General features: G+C 40.8%; 1 protein-coding gene across 1 annotated transcript in view; it reads right to left on the reverse strand.

The window, feature by feature from the left end:
• Positions 1–20,374, reverse strand: part of grin2da (glutamate receptor, ionotropic, N-methyl D-aspartate 2D, a) — a 186,640-nt gene that overhangs the window by 19,453 nt on the left and 146,813 nt on the right. The window contains exons 12-15 of the mRNA XM_084738944.1: positions 16,734–16,850; positions 15,979–16,139; positions 9,802–9,871; positions 8,992–9,109 (exon numbers count right to left, since the gene is read on the reverse strand). Of these exons, the coding sequence (XP_084595070.1) occupies positions 8,992–9,109; positions 9,802–9,871; positions 15,979–16,139; positions 16,734–16,850 (466 nt within the window). The remainder of the gene's footprint in view (positions 1–8,991; positions 9,110–9,801; positions 9,872–15,978; positions 16,140–16,733; positions 16,851–20,374) is intronic.

The following is a 20,374-nucleotide window of genomic DNA, read 5'->3' on the forward strand; positions in this document are numbered from 1 at the left end:
TTTTCAGGGTGGCAGAGACGCGAGAGGTGATGGTGTTGCATGTGTGTGGGAGGCGGTGAAGTCTAATTAATCTCAAAGGACACAGATCCCTAAAAATATTAATCTTTTCAAGGGTACTTCTGCAAGGCACTTGGAGTTATGAGGGTTATCAAACTTCAAACAAGCCAGTGCCAGAATATTTTGTCCAACCGCCAGAACAATTTTAACTTTAACAACCGTCCCATGTTTTATTCCACCCTCTCTTCTTCCAATAAAAATGCACTCCGGGGCAACTGGAGTCGACCAGGGCGACAAAACATTGACGACCTATTGGAATCATTTTTTCTCAAAGGAACATTTGTGTCAAATGAGCCAGAGGAGGTTAATATTTTAAAGGTCTTTACTGTATAAGATAATGTACAAATCTTGGTCACACTTTTGGTTTAGAAATACACTAGTAAAAAGCCGTACTTTGTATTGTTGGTGGTAGAAATAGGAGTAGAACAAGGAAGCTCCTTATTCTGGGAAAATGCAGGACAGGATGTGTCTAAAGTATCAAAAATGAAAATGTCATTGCACAACTGTTTCACACACACATAAAGACAGGTCCAGGTGCCAAGTTTCTGAACCTTGGTCTGAATAGTAGGATGTCCTTAGGAACAGGCACACACACACATACGGTTTGGAGATGTTTTGTCCACTCTGTGAGGTATAAAAACCTCTGAAGACAAAGGTGGAGTTTGAGCTTGTTGTATTGTGAACCTGTGATTGTAAAGTCTGTAATAAATCTCCCGAAGGCTGCAACCAAGTGTCTGTCTTTCTCAAATTTACCTCCAACAGTATCAATTAGACAAAAACTACAAATAATATGTTGTCTATTAGACGATAAACAAACATAGTCTAATTAAACACGATACACCTTAAGTATGCTGTAATTAGAAATTGCATATAATGCCATAAAATTTAAAACTATGTTATATAGACTTTAGATAGACTTCAACGTCTATTGGTCTCTCTAGTACAGTTTTAAACTGGTTCAAATCGTCTTACTGATAGAGAATTTTTATGAAGGCATGGATAAATTTTAATTGAACAGCTATAAAATGGACTGTGATGTTCCTCAAGGCTCAGTTCTGGAGTCCGACACTTTTTTACAGTTAAAAGCAGCCACTTTAAGACATCATCAGGAGGCAGACAGCTTTATATCGCCATGTCTCCTTATGACTCAGGGCTAATTAATGGCATTTTAAACTGTATTTTAGATATCAAATCCATGATGGCAAAGAATTTTCTTTAAGTCAATCAGGACAAAACTGAAGTCTTAGCTATCACTTCTGAAACTCAGAGAGAGGAATGGAATACAAAACTGCAAGCAGTGGCAAGAAGCAAAAAACCTCAGGCTTATATTTGATATTGAACTTAGTTTTGAGCCACACATCAGAAATTTAACTAAAACATTTTTTTTCATCTTCTTAAGAATATTGCCAGAGTGCAACTATTTCTCTCTCAACCAATACAGAGACTCTGACTCTGTGACTCATGGTTTTATTGTGTGAATAATATTTAACATTTTGTTTGTATGAAAAGTGCTTCATAAAATAAGTGTGACTGATTGATTTGCAGTATGTTACTATCTGATCCAGTAACGTTAAGCTATTGTCCACTGCATCTTTATTTATTATTGTCTGACCTGTATTTAACTTTATTAGAGGGTAATTTGGGACAAATTACAACAGAACTGTGCTGTAAACTAAACCTCATTATTTCTTCTTTCTTTACTTAGTGTGCCGTAAATGTGACTGAAATCTTCATACGATTTTGTGTCTGAGTATAACGAAAAGACAAAATAATGACATGTCAAGCTCTAGGAGTCTTTAAAGGGGAAATTTCTGCCATTCCTAGTGTTTATTAGTTCATTTATTTGTTTTTTGATGTTGATCCCAAATGATCTGTGGATTTGTTTGACTGTGGAACTAAACTAAACATAAAAACAAAATAGAAAGATCAGAGAAATATCCTTTGCTTTATTCTCAGTCTATAAAATTAAAATCAACATCTGGGTCCCTAAAGACTCAAATCCATCTGAACAAAAAAAGAATGCGAAGAAAAAAAGAAATCAATTTCCCGAGGGTGTAGTATGCTGCCACAGTACGTTCCACCCTTGGTGCATTCACAGTCTTTTTTATCATTCTTTTGTGTGCGATGTGTTTTATGGGCTTTGCTCAGTCAGCATGAATCATTGTGAGTGACACAAAGGAGTAGTGGAGTGGAGGCGAACTTTGGATTCGCTCTGCTGTGGGATTTGAGCCCAGGTGCAACATCAGCAGTTGTATCCTTACATATTCCTGCATCTCGGTCCTTTGCACCGTCACTTTGAAGAGGGTTTATTTCTTGGAAGTCTGTCGGATCCAAGTGGGACTTGACATGCAGCTGCCTCATCTTCAAAAGGTTTCCTTTATCAAAAGCTCTGCCGTAAATCTGCTTTCTAACCGGGGCTCTACTTAATGTTTTGGCAAATGGGGGGTCAGCAGCACTCCAGAAACACAGTTCAACAGGTAGTAATGACTATTACAGCCGTTAACTGAAGGAAAACATGACTGCATACAAATAGCTCGACTTTATACTTAGAAACAGTGTGCAGCATGTTCGCCAAAGTCCAGTTCTGTGTGCAGGTGATATGCTAACGCTTCCCATTAACTTCTGTGTGGAGCAGATGCAACCAAATACCATGCATAAAAAATGCATGCATATGTCAGGAGAAACAAAGACTGGTTTAGGGCAGAGGTTGTGGCTGATGGATGGGTGAAACAAACAAAATTTTTACTGGTTAGCAACCAAAAGTCAATGGAGACCTTTCTTTTTACATACTATAAGTTAACAGACATAAACGTATGACAAATACTAACAAAGAGAAAGCCTTGTGTTCATCAACAAATTAAAACGTGACCAGATGGTATGTACTAAAATATAAAAATAAGCTTTCAAAGACTGAAAAAAACAGGCCTATATTAGAGACAGGCCTTTATTCCTTAAGTCCCAGTTTTCTCTGTATGTATGGTTATGGTTTAAAAATATTTAGGAATAAACAGCATGTCTACATTTTGAAGAATCTCTCCTCTATTAGTTTTATTTTTTTTATATCAACAGTTGTGCAGATGTCTCATTTTAAGGAAAAAAACCCCTCAGTTTCACAGTTTCCAGTCTGATTCTCAGTATCCACGTGCCATCAGTCTCTTGTGCTCACCACCCCTGGGAGCCGCTGTCGCTGCCGCCACTGAGGCATTTTCCACCTCGACTCTCGAGCTCACTAATTGCGAACGAGCTAAATTGCTCCCTAGAGGAGCCAATTTGGTGACTGACCAGTCGTGCTAAAAAAAGAAACGACGATGCTCCAACAAAGAGATTTATTATGAGGAACAATTACAGGACCTGTTGAAGGCCACAGTGCATGTGCTGTGGAGAATGAATTCACGTGATGTCTTTGGGACTCGGCGTCGAGTTACTGCATGGAGCACAGAGAGCACGATTAGACTAAACAGTGTTAACAAAATGTGTAAAACACAATTTACAGCAGGTCCTTCACTGACAAATAATTTGATAATTGAATTTGGGGTTATTACATGGAACATGGAGTGAATTCACACATACAGATAAATGGTCAGAACATTATCTCAGTTTCTGATTACTGTTTTCTGTCTGTACAGGTGTGTTTTTGATGTTTTTGTCCACTTTCTCTCCACTCCACTGTCATTTCTGCTCTTTAATGTGTATCTTCACTGTTCAGAATGAACCAGCATTGCTTCATGGCTGCCCAAAGTTTGCAGTATTTCTGTCAACCTTATCAATGTCAGAATTGAAGTTTTATACCAGTGTGTAGTTTATCACACTCAATAATCCACATACATTCATTTTAAATCTTTTACTTCCTTTTCAGTGTCTTAATTTAAGTCGTCTGGCAGATGAAAATATAAACCGCCAAAATGCCTGGTGGGAAATAGACCTAATCTATCCCAAATCTAAGTGAACTGCTTGTGATTATTTTCTATTCAGTATTAAAGTTTGCTGCAGGCTGCACATAGAGCTGCATTAAACAGTGACTTGCAAGAATGATATGTCATTCAGTACATGTCTGGCTGAGCGTCACTATCCACAGGACCGAAAGGAGCGTTGAGGGATTTCATTCTGGCATTTTAAATTAGCATTTGACCTTTGGTTTTGTCATATATGGTCACATGTCTTATGTATCCAGATGAGGAAAGGACAAAGATGGTGTTGTGCTGTGAGGGCCACAGGAATGGCACTTTTTTTTTCTTGCAGTAAGGAAATATAGACACTTCTCAGTTCGTATAATCCATATTTTTAAGAGCTTAAAGATCAAATAATCACTCCAGTCCAGTTTTTGCAGTGACAGTCATGTTTTTCCAGGTGATGAGAAAAGTGTGACGCAGATTTGCAGATGCAGCTGACAGACAGACAGACAGACAGACAGACAGACAGACTTTCATGACATGTTTTGGAAGTTATAACAATAATGGAAGAAATTCACTTGGCTGTTTTGTTGATTGTAATGTATACTGTTTTTCTGACAGAGATCAGATATTGAAAGCTTTCACATTTCATTCGTGTGTGTATTAAAGCAGGAATGAATTCAGTCTCAGTGTTTTTTTATTGAATTCAGAGTCATCACTGTTTTTACCGTTATTGAGCGCTGACACCAGTGGAAGCTAAAGAGCTCCAGCCATTATAAAAAACATAAAAAAGAGTTCTTACTCTAATATGGAGAGTCCTTCTGACTACTTCAAACCAAATTACTGGAACCTATCGAGGTCACTGTGTAAAAGTTATTCGCCTCGTCTCTCAGCTGCGCGAGTCTCCTGTCCTATTCATAAAGTGCTTCTGGCATGAATGGAGCAGAGTGAATATTGGAAAAACATTTCAGTCAATCAGAAAAAAAAAAAGAAACCAGAATATTAAATATTGCTTTAGACGTGGGCTCCAACAGCAGGACAAGAAATTAAATGCTTTAATAACATAACATCTATTTCTGTCTTCATTTTATTCCTGCTGATGTTTTTCACCTTGAAAGCAGTAATTTGTACATATTTTTGAGTTATTTACTTTTTGTATCTTATTTTGACATATTTTTGAAGTTTGCATGTACAAAAATAATTCAGTTCTTTTGATCCACAGTTTCCTTTCTGTGAATCCAATAATTTTGATTAAGCTTCTCTCAGCTGGCGTAATTGCAAGCAAGTTGGATGAAGCTCAGCTGTCTGTGGGATTTGTTAAATACATATACAGGTGCTGTTAGAAGAGACTGTTCAAAGGATTCAAGTTATTCCTGTCTCATTCGCGCTTCCATTCTATCGGTCTCTTTTCAGCCTCCTCTCCCAGATCCTCACATGCATCAGAAGCAGGTGTGTGAGGTGCTGAGAGACCATGATTGACACAAACAGGCATAAACAGACTGGTTAACAATGCCATCCAGATAATTGTGCTATTAAAGGTACCAGAAGGAGCAGTGAGCACCTCCACACATCCTTCTTTCCTCACATCTGTCTCTGTCATACCTCCAGCTCTTTGTGTTTTCCTCTCCTCTTCCTTCCATTCTTACTCTCTATACAGCCGTCGGCGGCCGGTATGGGCCCAAAAATAAGATTTACATATGTAATTATGCCTCTTTGAAATGTGGATTTTATCACCAGAAGGCAGTAACCCCCCCCCCGTTTCTTGACACACAGTTCAGCCACAAGGTCTACCGCATCCGGCCCAGCATCCCTCTACAAGGAGCTGGCTCATCCTCCCCACATCCACCTGGGTCTCAGCCACACGCTCTGGTTCCACCTCAAGACACGTATGTTCATCTATTTCTTCCATTATTAGTCTTTCTCTCTTTCTTCCACAAGAACCAAGGGGGGCAATGCGCCAAAGCTCGCCAAGACATTTCCCCTGACCCTGAATCTCGACCCGCAGGCTCCTAGCCGCTCAGCCCTGCAACTGACCTCCCTTCCCCTCGAACCCCATCATCCCTGTCCCCCTCGACCCATGAGTCCCATCCCTTCCGTCCCGTGTGGTCTTGTTTGCAAACTGGTGAAGACAGTCAAAAGTAAGTCTGGGATTCAGCATCTAAGTTTTTCAGATGATGGATTATAAATAACATGCACTCCGAAGACTATTATATCCTCCTCCAATCAAAGAAACTCATTCTTTTGGACTCATCAACTGTATTTTCTGCTTCTTCTAAATATAATGAATGATATAAAATGCCAAAAAACAAAAAAATACCAAAGATTTTTACTGCAGTAACATGCACGCTTAAAATGAAGCTAAAATCTGATGTAAAATGTCATAAATGATAATGATTTTAATGATCCAAATAATCTTGAACTGTTTAGTGAAATATTTTGACAAGCAGTTTGAAATGTGAAGTTGAAGTTCAACTGATGTGTTGACAGGAGTCATGAGGTGGGGAAAAAATGAGGCGTGGAGGTGAAACATAAGACCTCAGAGGAACTTTTAAATATATTCCACAGCTTTAAAAAAAACAAGAAGAGTCAAAAACTGACACAAGTGATTTCTCTCAAATAGAAGGTGACTTGTGCAAAAAACAACAAATAAGCCCAATTAATTCAGAGCGAGTCAGGATGGATGTGTGTAATCAAAGACGTGAGACACAGAAGGTGTGATATGATCCGAGTGTGTGAACAAAGAGAAAATGAGTGTATGTGTAAGTGTGTAGATCACACTTCCCTTCCTCTTACTTTCTGCTCCCTCCCCTTTAACCTTCTGTATTGATCTTGGTCTCTCCCTTCCCTCACACCTCCCTCTTTCTTTCCTCCACTGACTGTCACCCATCCCATCGCACACACACCCCTCCTCCTCCAGCAGCTTTATACCTCATCATAGAACAGTTATTAGTTTCAGCTTGGTCTTTTTGTGAAATGAACACGTAAGCTAAATTAAATTATTCCCCCACTTAGATAGCTTTACTCGAAAAAAAAAAAGGAGGAGAAGAAGAAAAGAACAAAAAGGTAATACTTTGATAATGAAATAGCAAAAAAAAACAAAAACAGTCCCACTGCTGTAACAGAATGAATAGGTGCCTTCCAAATTAGCCTTTGTAAATGTTCCACAAATGGCTTGTATTATTTTCTGATTCTAAAAAAATCAACGCTCACAGGACAGGAGCTGCAGTTCCCATCCGTCGCTCCATCAGTCGATCCGTTCTGCACTCTAAAAGCCTGAATGTAGTCAGCTACTGCACAGATGCTCCTACATGCATGTCAACACGGCCGTGAACATCTGGACTGCATGCGGCCAGTCTTCTCTGACCTTTGCAGTCTTGGATAGATTACTATTTGTACTGTTAAGTTCCGCTTTGTCACATATTTTGTTTGTCTGAATCTGGTCCCCCTTCCTCCCCTTCATCATATCCAGTAACAAGTCGAGTTCATCTGAAGTCCACTCCTCATCAGATTTTTAAAATCCTCTTCATCTCATCACTGCCAGTGTTAGACTCAACAGGAGGTTTCCTGTTCTACTCCTAATCTTCATCACCCCCTCAAAATATACATATACATAATACACCCCACGATGGGGTCTAATTATCAAGGATTCACATTTCTCATCTTTTTGTGAACATGTCAAATAAAAATATTTCTTCTCTCAGAATAAAGCCTCTCCTGATTGCAATGTATGTAATAACACCACAGCAATTCTGATTTTTTTTTTTTTGCAGAGGGAGTGCATTCATTAACTGCAGGACCGCAGGATCCCGCTGCTCTGTTTCTGATGACGACAGTCCCAAAACAGCAGTGTAGAGCACAGTGACTGACAGGCAGATTGGTGTTTTTACTAACTTTCAATGTAGCATAAAAAACTGATTTATTATTTTATTAACCATGAAGAAAGTTTTAATTTTCAAGACTTATGTCTAAAATCTTCCAATGTTGTTTTACGTACATTGGCCTAATAACTAGCGACCTTTTCAAGGAGCAAATAGTTGACATATTGATGAATTCTGCTCTGTGAGGTTCAACCTCAATTCCCAAAAAAGTTTGGATCTCATGTAAAACATCAATAAAAACAGGATGCAATGATTTGCTAATACTTTTTGACTTGCAATCTCAATTGAATACAGTGCAAAGACAAGATATTTCATGTTCAAACTGATAAAACGTTTGAAAATATACACTCTGAATTTAATGCCTGCAACATGTCTCAAAAAAGTGGGGACAGGGGCAACAAAAGATTGGAAAATGCTCAAAAAACACCTTTTTGGAACATTCAACAGGTAAACAGGTGAATTTCAACATCTGCAATCTATAATAGAATTAAAAAAAAAATCAGAGAATCCAGAGAAATCTCTGCACATAAGGGATGAGGAAAACCAACACTGAATGTCTGTGACCTTTGACCCCTCAGGCAGAACTGCATTAAAAACCCACATCATTGTATAAAGGATACTACATGGGCTCAGGAACACTTTGGAAAACCCATTTTTTCTGCTTCTACAAATGCAAGTTAAGACTCTACCATGCAAAGACAAAGACATACATCAACAACATCCAGAAACGCTGCAGACTTGTCTGGACCCGAACTCATCTGAGATGGACTGACGCAAAGTGGTCCACATTTCAGATTGTCTTCACAAATCACTGACATCCTGTCTTCCAGGCTAAAGAGGAAAAGGACCATCCAGATTGTTCCCAGCCATCTGTTACCAAAATACGACAGCAGAGACTCTGGACTGTTGAACACCTGGAGTCGTGCATCAAGCAAGAATGAGAAAGAATTTCACTTTCAAAACTTCAACAATTAGTGTCCTCGGTTCCCAAACACCGACTGAGTGTTGTTAAAAGAAAAGGTGATGTAACACCGTGGTAAACATGCTCCCGTCTTCACTTCTTTGGAACATGTTGCAGGCATCAAATTCAGAATGAGTGCATATTCACAAAAAACAATAAATATCTTGTCTTTGTATTGTATTCAACCTCCACCCTTCTGTCTTACCGTCTCCAACCAGCTGCAGCAGAGCCAGGTCTAATGGCCGTTTCCAGCGGGAGTTCTTGTGCAGGGCGATGCCGTAGCCCGTAGTGGCAAAAACCTTACCAGAGCCGATGGTCATCACCTTGTGGAATAAAACACAGACGTGTAAGCACCCATACATCAACGCGTACGTGCACACAAACACATGAATCCCTCGACTGACTTCAAACAGGCCAACAGCGATGAAAAATGAAAATGAACTTAATTTCTGCTGTAATATTTTATGCCTGCTGTCACTGTCGTATACATGCAAAACAGCTGTCTAATATCGACATCCTGGAAAATCCCAGAGCCGGAGCACAGGATATTGTTTCAGTGGAGGAATTAATATAGATCCACATCAGTTGTAATAATTACTGCAGCAGTGGTTGCTGTATGAGGCTGCTGGGAGCTCCGGCCTCCCACAGACCTTATTACAAATGATCACTGGGTAGGATTTTCATTCTCGCTGTGGGAGCTGTATCAAATCCAAACTTATAAATAAATCAACACTGGTGCTGTCCAAAAATGACAATATTAACTAGCTACAGGCCGCGAGGGACAAATATAAATGCATCGGATGGGTTTGATTTGTTTAATGCAGATGTAGAAGTGCTCATTTGGCATGCTTATTGTGGTCGTGTTCCCGTTGGTCCTTCCACAAGAAGAGGCTGGTGTTCTTGTAGTTTTGTAGCTCTCGGTCGCTGCAGGGTACAGGGACTCCAGCAATAGCCGCCACTATGTATGAGCATGTCAGTGTGCAGAGCTGTGAAATGACAGAGATCTATTTCTTACCTTGCAGCCCTCGTCCTTTCTGGCCATATAGTTCAGCACCGCAGCGTCATAAATGAAGGCATCCAGTTTCCTGCAGGGAAGGAAGGATGGAGGGAGGAAAATTACGACAGAGAAATGGAATTCGCTGACCTGGAGCCAAATGACAACAGAGGAAGTTCAACTGTAGTGAACAAAACGACAGAGGTGATGGATAAACCTGAGCTGAGACAATGACGGCCTGAAAAGAGAACCGAAAGCAGAAGAGCTTCTTTCTCAGCGCTGTTTTCATCATAGCGGAGACAGAGATGTGAATTCTGCTGCGACAACAGCCTCAGTAGACTAGAATACAATGCAGCAGCAGCAGGGGAGGCTGTGATGCAAAAAAGCTGTGATTCTCACTTTGGCTAAGCTGGAAAAATTAAAACTTATAAGAGCGCTAAAAAAGTTTTTATCTGGTTATGAAATACTTGAAAGTGTTATGACTTGTCCCTGAATCAATTTCTCTGCAAAATCACATTTACAGCACACAGGAAGAGCTCATACTGTATGTTTTACATTTTCCCGGGCAACGTTTTGCAGTGACGAGTATGTTGGCCAGTCAAAAGGAAGCAGGATGAGCTTTTTCTTTGTAGACATTATATTTTGTAGTTAGGGAAACAGAAAAAGAAAGGATAGATGACACTCGGCTTGTGGTGTTGTGCACCATTTGAAAAAATCAACAGCCATGTCTTTTTTTCCAGAAATCATGTCTCGGTTACCCAAGACTTTGTTGTGAGCAGTTCCATTTGTTTTCTACCAAACTACGACCGCCAACCATGTCACCGCGCAAATGTGAGCAGGAGAGGCTTGAGCATGTACCGGTGTGGGGTGTAACCTCACCACGAGCACCACAAGCTGAGTGTCATCTAGTTCCGTTACATTGGAGAGAAATGGAAACTCACACCGAAACAATCTAGATGGAAAAATAGCACCACAGACCAGAGGAAACTGAACTGTCCCTTTAAAAATTATTTAAGAGCAATCTGTAAAACATTAACACAGTATAACACAGTCTTATTATTGTGATACAAAAACCTGTAAAAGATCATTTTGCATTTGAAGTTCAAATCTTAAACTCATTACTACAACCTGCAGGCCGACATTAAAGAATTTCCCACTCAGCCACTTGAATTTACCATCTGTGCAATGTGGCATTAAGCATGTGGCATGTTTGCTAAATGAGCTGACTGCAACACTCTCGAAATCATTAATGATGTAACAATTAGCTCATTAATCCATCAGTTTTTGCTTAAATCGTGTCTCAGATGTGAGGATTTGGAGCTTTTCATTGTTTCATATCGTCGTAAAGTGAATTTATTTGGATTTTTAGCCCGTTGGTCCATCAAAAATAAGCAACCTGAAGACTACAAAATCATAAAATGGCCAGGATATGTCATCAGAGATTAAGGAAACATGACAAGAGAGCCAGCATGTTTTGGTTTTTTGTTTGGAAGTTTCATTTGAAGTTATTCATTTGGAGTTAAAATTAATGCCGACTGTTGCTGAATAAGTTACTGTCCATTTATGAGTCACAAGAAATCATTAATAATCATTTAGAAGGAGCAGATATAATACTTATATATATATACTTATATACTTTATATAAAACTTGCTATTTAGACTGCAGAATTCAGTTTTGAACTCTAGGGTGTTTCTTTCATTTTTGGCTCTGGAAAATGGTGATGGATATTTTTCACTATTTTCTGATTCTACTGACAAAACAACTAAGTATCTCATTTTAAAAAATAAGACCATAATGGAAAAATATAATTAGCTGTATCCATTGAAATCACTCGCTGAAGCAGAGGCAGAAAATTCAGGTTGAGGAAAAGTGAGTTCACACCAAAAGTAAGCTGAAAGACTTCATCATCAAATAATGTTCTGAATGTAACAGCTCAGCTCACACTCATGATGAATATCTGAGGATCTGAGGATGAATTTGTAGCTACACCTGCTCCTCCACTTCACATTCATTTATATTCACACTTGGGAGGCTGCTCTGTACAACCAAAGTCTTCCCAGAAAAAGAGGAGGAGGAGGAGGAGGCGGAGGAGGAGGAGGAGGGGGAAGAGGACAGGATGACTGTTCTGAAGGATGGAAGATTGAAAAGAGGTGAAGAAGAGGTTAGAGGGTGCAGGAGGGGAGGAGGTGGGCCACAGGAGAAGCAGAGGGGTTAGAGATAATGTTTGCAGCGCGGGAAGGAAGTGCAAAGCAGAAGGCGAAGGAGCTGATGAGCTCAGAGCAAGGAGTTAATGAGGGAGGAGGAAAAGGCCAAAGAGGAGACAGAAAAAGGATTAAGGAGAGAAAGACAGAGAGACAGAGATGGAGAGGTAATGTTCGGTGGCTCGACAGCCAAATCAAACAGGAATCTCTGTGCCGCTTTGCTTTGACGGAGTAAACTAATGTTTCCTTGTGTAAATAATGTCGGGATGAGAGGTGGAGAGAAGGGCGTCGACAGACAGCGATAATGAGGAGGAGACGGAGGAGTTGAAATGAGATAAAAAGAAGTAGAAACTGATGTAAGAGGAACAAGGAGAATGAGTAAGGATGATAAAAAGGAATGCATCATGGGAGCTTTAATAACACGGTACGTCAAACCTGCTAAAGACTGCGGCCGCTGCTTGTCTGGATGCCAGAGTGGTAGTGTGCGTGCGTGCGTGCGTGTGCGTGCGCACATTTGCTTGTCCCATTAAACATCTGAACCCTCATCTGCATCAGCTAACATCGCCCCCCTCAGCCCCCTCCTCTTCCTCACCTCCCTCTCCATCCCACTTCAAATACGATGAGCAAGTGTATATTTTATGGCAAGTGCTTTGTGTACTTTGTGGCCCCACAGGCGGATAATAAACCCCCTCCTCGTTGAAGACAAGCGGCGCCTGAGTGGCAGCCGATGCTGAGATGGCGGGATTTTCCCCCTGCACTGCGGTTGCTGCTGCTAGCATGTATTATTTAAAAGTACAGTTTTTTTCCCCCCACTCCTCTTCTCTCGCCTCGTTTGCCAGCCGTGATCCTAATGGGGCTGCACAGGTTACAACATTTAGCCGGGGCTCCAGGGGCGAGGTAGATCAATGTGCTAACAGGTGGAGAAAGACAAGAGGGTCCTGTAATTGAAGCGAGGCGTGGATGACAACGTTGCCTCGAGTCAGGAATGAAAAATACATTTTAAAAAAAAGCAGAGGAGAAAGGGTGGTAACTGTTTGAGCTGATGTCAAAAAGGTGCAGCCCTGACTTGTGAATTACAGGAGAAATGTACCAGAAAGTGGAGTTTTTTTAAACCAAAGTGGATGACAGTAGAAGTATATTCTTGCTAACAAGATTTCTGTGGAAACAGCCTCCAGTCAGTGTCTGACTTCTTTTACTACATGGGTAATCCACAGTGTTTTTGGAGCATTTTTGACATCTGTTCTATGTGATATGTCTCTATTTATATATATGTTTCAAACCACATCAACTCCAAGAGATATATCTGCTCTTTACTCTAAATCTATTATTCTGTCTTGTGTGCTTAGAGAGTTATAATCTCTACAGGCTGCTGTGTGGAAACGCAGCCCATTGGTGGACTGTGAAAGTTCTGCAAGAGGTCATGAAAAATAAATAATTCAAATGCTTTTAATCAGTACTAATCAAACAAAACCATTAAATTTTAATTATGTGTTATTCTTCATTAATCTGACCTACTTTAACAGGTGTTAAACTGTCTTTGGTGACCTCAATTTAGCACCAGAATGTATTTTATATCTCTTGGTCTCATGCGTAGATCAGAGCTGTGATTAAAGGTTTGGGCTGCAGAAGATATTCAGATTTTAAATTGGGCTGTGGCATTTTTAAGTTTGGGAATGGCTCTGCTACTGCCTGTATGTATAGAATCACAGATGGCTGACAGAATGTGTCATATACCATTTTAACACCAAAACTAAAACCGCTAAAAATAGATAATCCCTTTTTGTTTTGTTTTTATTTTTGATGTGCAACGGAAAACCTTCTGTCTGTTCAGATGTTTTTGAAACGCTCTCGCTGTTTTTGTAGCTTCTAAGTGAATCTCTGTGGTTTGAAGTTTAGTTTCTCTCCAGTGTCTCTTTTTGTACTTTCAGGTTATTTTACTGTTTCATGTTCACTTTCAGCTGTTGGAGTTGTGTTAAGTTACTGCTGATGAAAGCCCAACTTTTTCCTGATTTTGCTGCTTCATAATAAAAGCTTATTCACCATTTTACAGCTGCTGCACTGAAGATGTAGCATGTATCAGTTATATACAGCAACGCACACCTTCAAGCAACTAAACTCTATTGTGCAAACTGAGTCGAGTCAAGCAGCACGTGTATGAAAAAGGATGATATGTGATCACTGCGAAGTCATTTGACCTGGGAATAAATACCCTTTCATACTGAAGACAAAAGCCAGATGTAAGTGGACATTAGTGGGCGTTTTCTCCAGTGGAAAAATGGACTTTAGTAAGCTGCTGTTCCACCATGAGCCTCCAGAACAGCTTCATTGCTTCTCGATAGAGAGCAGTGAGTCTATGGAACTCGAGCAGCAGCTATTATCGTCTTAGATGAAATGTTTCATGATAGGAGAAAGGCGACGGCTCAGAGTATCACTGTATTGATTTGCAGTGACCGTTCTCTCAGACTATGCCAGCAAAACATCTCACACTGAAGGATCTCCTTGGTATCTTTCTCTGCTCTTTTCTTGCATGGATTCGTCACCCCTCGACATATCTATAATGATCTCAGACGGCCTCCACTTTCACTGTGAGCATGTAATGTGTAGAAATACTTAAAAAAATATTATTTTTTTCCTCTTGAATTTCTGATATCAGACAGCCTGCGGAGTGACAGCATAATTGGAGACTGGAGCTGATGTACACTAATGCACCGATGTTTGGTTTCAGTGTGTTTGTGAGCTTCAAGTCGATTGTGGAAAAAGCGTGGATGCTACAAAGGGTAGTGCAGAACTGTTGTTGTGGTTGTATTTGTTATAGTGTTGGCTGAGTGAAGATTCATATTTCTGTTCAAATATGCTGAATCCATTTGTATTTGACTTGTTATTAGGGTAAATGCCAATAAATAACTTTTCTAATTAATCTAGGTTGCTGTATGTAGACAGCAACTAACAGTTCCAACCCAGTGTCATATAAAAAATCATGTGAATAAAAAATTGGTATGCAATGTGTGAATTAATAAGGAGTTATCAACCACACATTTGCTTTCATCTGCCATGTTTGTGCAAAATGATTTCAAAAGACAACAACTCTGCAAGTCGCAAAACCTTCGTCGGCTTTCTGAACTGCTGCTCCAACTTCATTCACGTGAATTTTCCCAGTCAGGAATTCATTTTTACGATTATTCTGATACCATATGAAATAGTGATAAGATCATTATTATGCCATTTCCGATCCTGAAATGTATTATTTCAGATATCACACATAAGTACAATTTAATTTACTTTGTATTTTTTTCATCCAATTGTCAAAAATCTAAATATACAGCACTTGATGAACTGTCTTTATTATACTGCATATTCTTCATCAATTTTAGAAATGATGTTTGTTCTCAGGGAACTCGTGACAGAACTGTTCCCTCTGGCCCTGCATACCCACACAGGTACAGCGTCTTAAAGAGTCATGGGGAGTCAGATCATTGTCAGACCAAACTGACTCACCCAGTGACTCACCCCCTTCACTTCATGCATATTCAATCTGATTGAACTCTGACAAATCAAACCAAGAAATTATCCAATGTCCAGCTGGTTTGAGAGAGACAGTGGGAGTGATGTCTCATTCAGGAATTACTGTTTGTTTATATTCTTGTTTTTTTAATTGCATGGTGAAATAACACGAGCAGCAGAGATTTAGAGATTCTGAAATGAATGCAAGGACAGCGACAGAGGTTACTGAAAGTAAAATCTTAAAACCGACAGATTTATGGACTCCTGTTGTTCGCATCCTGACCACGACAGCTCCTTTGGTTTATGTTTACAAATGACGCACACCGTTTGCTTTTAGCCAAATCATGCAAGGCAGTTTGGTCTGACTGCGTCATCAGAGAAGTGCCAAACAGTCTGACAAGAGGCAAGGAGATTAAGTGAAAACACCTAATAACCTTTCTTTTATGTATCACTACTTCCCCGTTCCCCCTGTCCCCTCTTATATCTTTTCCTTACCCAGTCTTGAGGTTGTCAATGGCTTCCTCCACACCCTTCTGGTTGTTGCGGATCATGTACTGGTGCATATTGGGATAGTTGGAGCGGATGTTCTCCTCCGTACTGCCGTTCGGCACCGTGCCAAATCGCAGCGGTGGGTACTGCTCCGTCGGTTGCTGGAACTGTACAAGGAGAGGAGGTGGGCGGAGATAAAAGCGACAGAGGGAAAGAAGAAAGTGGAAGAGACGTAGACGGAAAAGAGGGAAAGAAAGTGATCTGTGCCGCAGGACGAACTGCTACGAAGATTCAAAGTCTTCACTTTCAAAGAACGGCCTCAGTGCTACAGTTTTCTGAAGAGCTGAGGTGGTAGACTAATAAAAACGATGAGGTTTAAAGTGTCAGAGCAGCGTGATACAGTTTTGTGGGTTCTGCTGAAGCTGCACTGAGAAATAAAAGGAGGCAACAGGGAGAGGGAACATTTTGAAGGAGCACATAATATTTTACTCCGTAACTCAAGATATTCTGAAGCTGCCACCTCTTCTGGGAAAAAACAAGAAACAAAACAACCTTTGTAGGATGCTCCTATTTTCTGTTCTCTCTCTCATCTGTTTCTGTTAACAAAAGCCTGTCATTTCACATTATGTAAAATTACACGTCATTCTGAAGCTTTGCTAAGCTAAATTTCTTTGCTCATCTATTCAGCCCATCTGGTCATCCACCTGTTCATGCATCCACCCATCAGTCACCCTCCTCCATCCATCCCTCCCAGGACGTACCTTCTTATCTGACAGCCCTGACACCGTGTCGATGTACTCCTCCTGGATCATGAAGGCAGCCAGGTTGGCAGTGTAGGAGGCCAGGAAGATGACAGCGAAGAAGGCCCACACCAGCACCTGACGGAGGAAAGCGGTGGAGTTAGATCAATCAGGGATGAATCTGACAGGTGTGGAAGTATTTTAAGGCTCCAGTGACACTGTTTACACTTCTTGGCATTTCATAGCTAAACCCACAGCTGATGCTCTGTCTTGCCTGGAAGGTAGGGAAGGAAGGTAGATTTGTCAGCGTGATACTTCACCGTTCAAAAAAACGTCACTGCACCTCAGTATCCGCTCTTTTCTTACTTAAACTTTAAGGGCCAATGTGTAAGATTTAGCCTTTTATATCTACAGAGGGTGCAGGTTCTCTACCATGGTTGCACCTCCATGTTTCTACAAAAGTGCAGAGTTGACAAGTCAAACACGAGCTCTAGAGAGGGCCTTTTGGGTTTGTCTGTAATTTTTCTGCTATCATACCTTCTCCTACATGCTTGGAAGGGGAGGATGAGGTGACAGTAATTCAGTTGGTTGCAATCTACAACCTCACCACTAGATGTCACCAACTCCTACAAACTAAGTTTGTAAAAATGTTAATGTGACACCTTGTAGAGTGCTGCTAAGAAATCCCCTTCTTCTTTCACTCCCATGAAAACATTATATATCATTATCTAAAATAATAACAAAAACACTCGAAGCTGGTTTGCTTACCATTAAGACTGGAAAACAATGGGTAGACAGCTACCTGTCCAAAGAGGATGTCCACCATCACCTCATCACTATTAACAAGGCATAAAAACAGTGGCAGATGAAGGTGGTCATGAGCCTCTCGACTACCCTCTGAGTGGGTTCTCCTTTACTCATCATGCTTTATCAAAAAAAAAGTTATTTAGTGCCAAACAGGTCTCCAAGGTGTCCAATGAATCTGAAGCCTCTATGAGCTGCATTGAAAGCAGTGATGAATACATTCCATCAAAAGAGTCCATACGTGGAAGCAGTTCAGAGGAATCTGACAATCTTATAAGCAATGTTCTGGTGGTGAAACAGAGGAAAAAGTCGCAGAGGACTCATAGAAGAAAGATGTTGCCCAGCCGTTCTACAGAGGAAGGTGACAGGAGAGCAAAAGTTAGAACATATGACACATGACCCATGCACTGCCATAAAATGGCCAGGCACTCATAGGATCCTCAACACCCAAGAGAAGAAGGGAAACTGAGTCTGACATTGAGCTTTAAGCAGGGCCCCGAAGATTCAATGGAGGACAGTGGACTTCTGATGAGCCCAGTAGTGCTGAACCTGCTACCACAGGGTCGTCAAGATCTAACGAAAGTCAGCAACCTGATACTAACAGTAGCGACTGTGAAACAGGACCCTCAACACTGAAGAGAAGCCAGGAAACTGTTGAGTCTGACAATGATGGCCTTAAATGAGAAACCTCAAAGAGGAGGAGCTGGTGCAGAGGACACTCATGACCTTCACTGAATCTGGTAAAGGACCAGGAAAGACAGAGTGTGTTTCCTGCATCAAGGCTTCGCTGGAAGTACTTCAAACAAGAAGCTGTACAGCAGTAAAGTTCTATATTAAAAACATTCAGCTGTTCAGCGTGAAAGTGCAGAAAGAAGGTACTGAAAAAGACTTTGCTCTTGCTCTTCTTGCTCTTACTTGTGTTTATCCATGCAATGTTCTTTGCATTTGTTGTGACTGTTTGATTATATTGAAGACACACGTTGCTTTTTTGCACCCTCAGCGATGTTGCTAATGGAGCTACGCAAAACAGGACTTTTATAATAACTTACCAGCTGTTTTCCACAAATACGGAAATGAAGGCGAAACAGAAGCAGCGGCCAGAGCCAACAGCCTCAAAGAAGCAAAATATGGCGGCAAGCAGCAGTGATGGAGAAGAACTCCCTGCTCACAGGCAGGAAAAGGTCCAAGGCAGGGCAGGAGCACAAGCGACAGGAGGAGAGGTGGAAGCAAATCCAGCACCAGTTTTCCCAGCTCCAACATGATGTACAACAGGACCACCAAGATCTACAGCAGCTGATGGAAGGTTTAACAGCTGATCCACAACCTCTATAGAGCTTAGAGCCGAGCCATCTCACAGCCCAGCAATCCAAGACCAGCCAGGGGTCGATCTGTTGCAACCGGCTAATGAAGGACACCATTCCTGCCTGAGGTTTTCTGGTTGGAAAAGCCCGAAAATGCAATCCTACATTGAGTGTGAGGACATCTTTTTTTTGTCTTGGACAACCTTTGAGTCTGTCTCCTACTTCTCCCTCTGGCTACAGTTATCTCACACAGCATTTTTACATTGTGATATTGCCTCTAAAAGTAGCAGATCTAAATACAATTTCCACTACTGGATAACACCAGCTGACCCACATTACTGTAGCAAATATAAAAGACATGAAGACATTCAGCTGTTCGGAAGTGCTTCTTTTATTGCTACAAGACGCTGCGCTGTTGACATTCAGCCAGGAAGCAGTGAGAGATGTGGATTAGTCTTAGCACTAAATTTGCACTTGCAGTTGGTGATGAACGGGGCTATTTGCTTCCACAGTACTCTGTGTTTATGCCAAAAGTTAATTTGCATAATTTTCTTAATGAATATAATGAAAAATGTACACTCACTGCTCTGGCATCGAAGGCATGATTTTAAGAAGACGTTCTCAGTGTGAATGGGGATTTTAAGTGTTTTGTTCAATGATGCTCCAGCAGGAGGATTCGTCCCAACAGAAGGGTTGAAGGACAGACTCCTTCCTACAATGACCCACTGGAGAGTTTTATGACCCTCGGGTCAATGTAAAACTTATTAAAACTTAATGTTTAATATCAATAATACATAGTTGTCAATTATCCATCCAGTGCATGCTGGGATAGGCACTGATGACAATGAATAGGCTTGAGAAAGTATCAATCATTAAAGGTAAAAATGATCTTCTTATGATAGTATCCAAATCAATCTGCAACTGTTGTCAGAGCAAACTTTTCAACTCTTTGGTGCATTTTTAAATCTTGGTGGGCTGTGGGACCAGCTCTACCTGCAAGGTGATGTGCAACAAACCTACAGTTCAACTAAAACTACAACATGTGCAGAAAAAAGAACTACAACTCTCCTCTTTGACCCCCTTTTGTAAAGCCCGTTGAGCAGCTAACAAGCTCTTGAGATGATTGGGTTTATTGTGCAAAGCACTCAGGCTGACAGTCAGAGGGGAAAAAAGACACCTCAAGTTTTTAACCTCCTGTGGCTCTTTACTCTGGAGCAGAGGGGGCAAGCCTTTGACTGATTTTTCTTTTCATGTCGTGAGGGCAGAGGGTAACAGCGGGTATTAAAAAGACCACCGCTGTGAAACAACTGAATGAACACTCTCAAACTGATTGCACCGGCTAATAAAGCTCACAGGTTTCAGTTTTGTTCTTGAAAATGCAAATTAGGGATGTGCCACTGTGTGGGGGGAAAAAACAGAAATAATAAAGTCAGATTAAAGTTGTAAATGGAGCAGTCCCAGGTCTTCAAATACCAACATCCTGGCACATCCCTCGGCATCTCATAGAGACGGACAAGGTGCATCTGAGCATCTGTAAGCAACAGGTTTTCAGTTGCT

Source organism: Lutjanus erythropterus, chromosome 16 (genome assembly GCF_056507025.1).
Source record: "Lutjanus erythropterus isolate fLutEry1 chromosome 16, fLutEry1.hap2, whole genome shotgun sequence".
Taxonomy (NCBI): Eukaryota; Metazoa; Chordata; class Actinopteri; order Lutjaniformes; family Lutjanidae; genus Lutjanus; species Lutjanus erythropterus.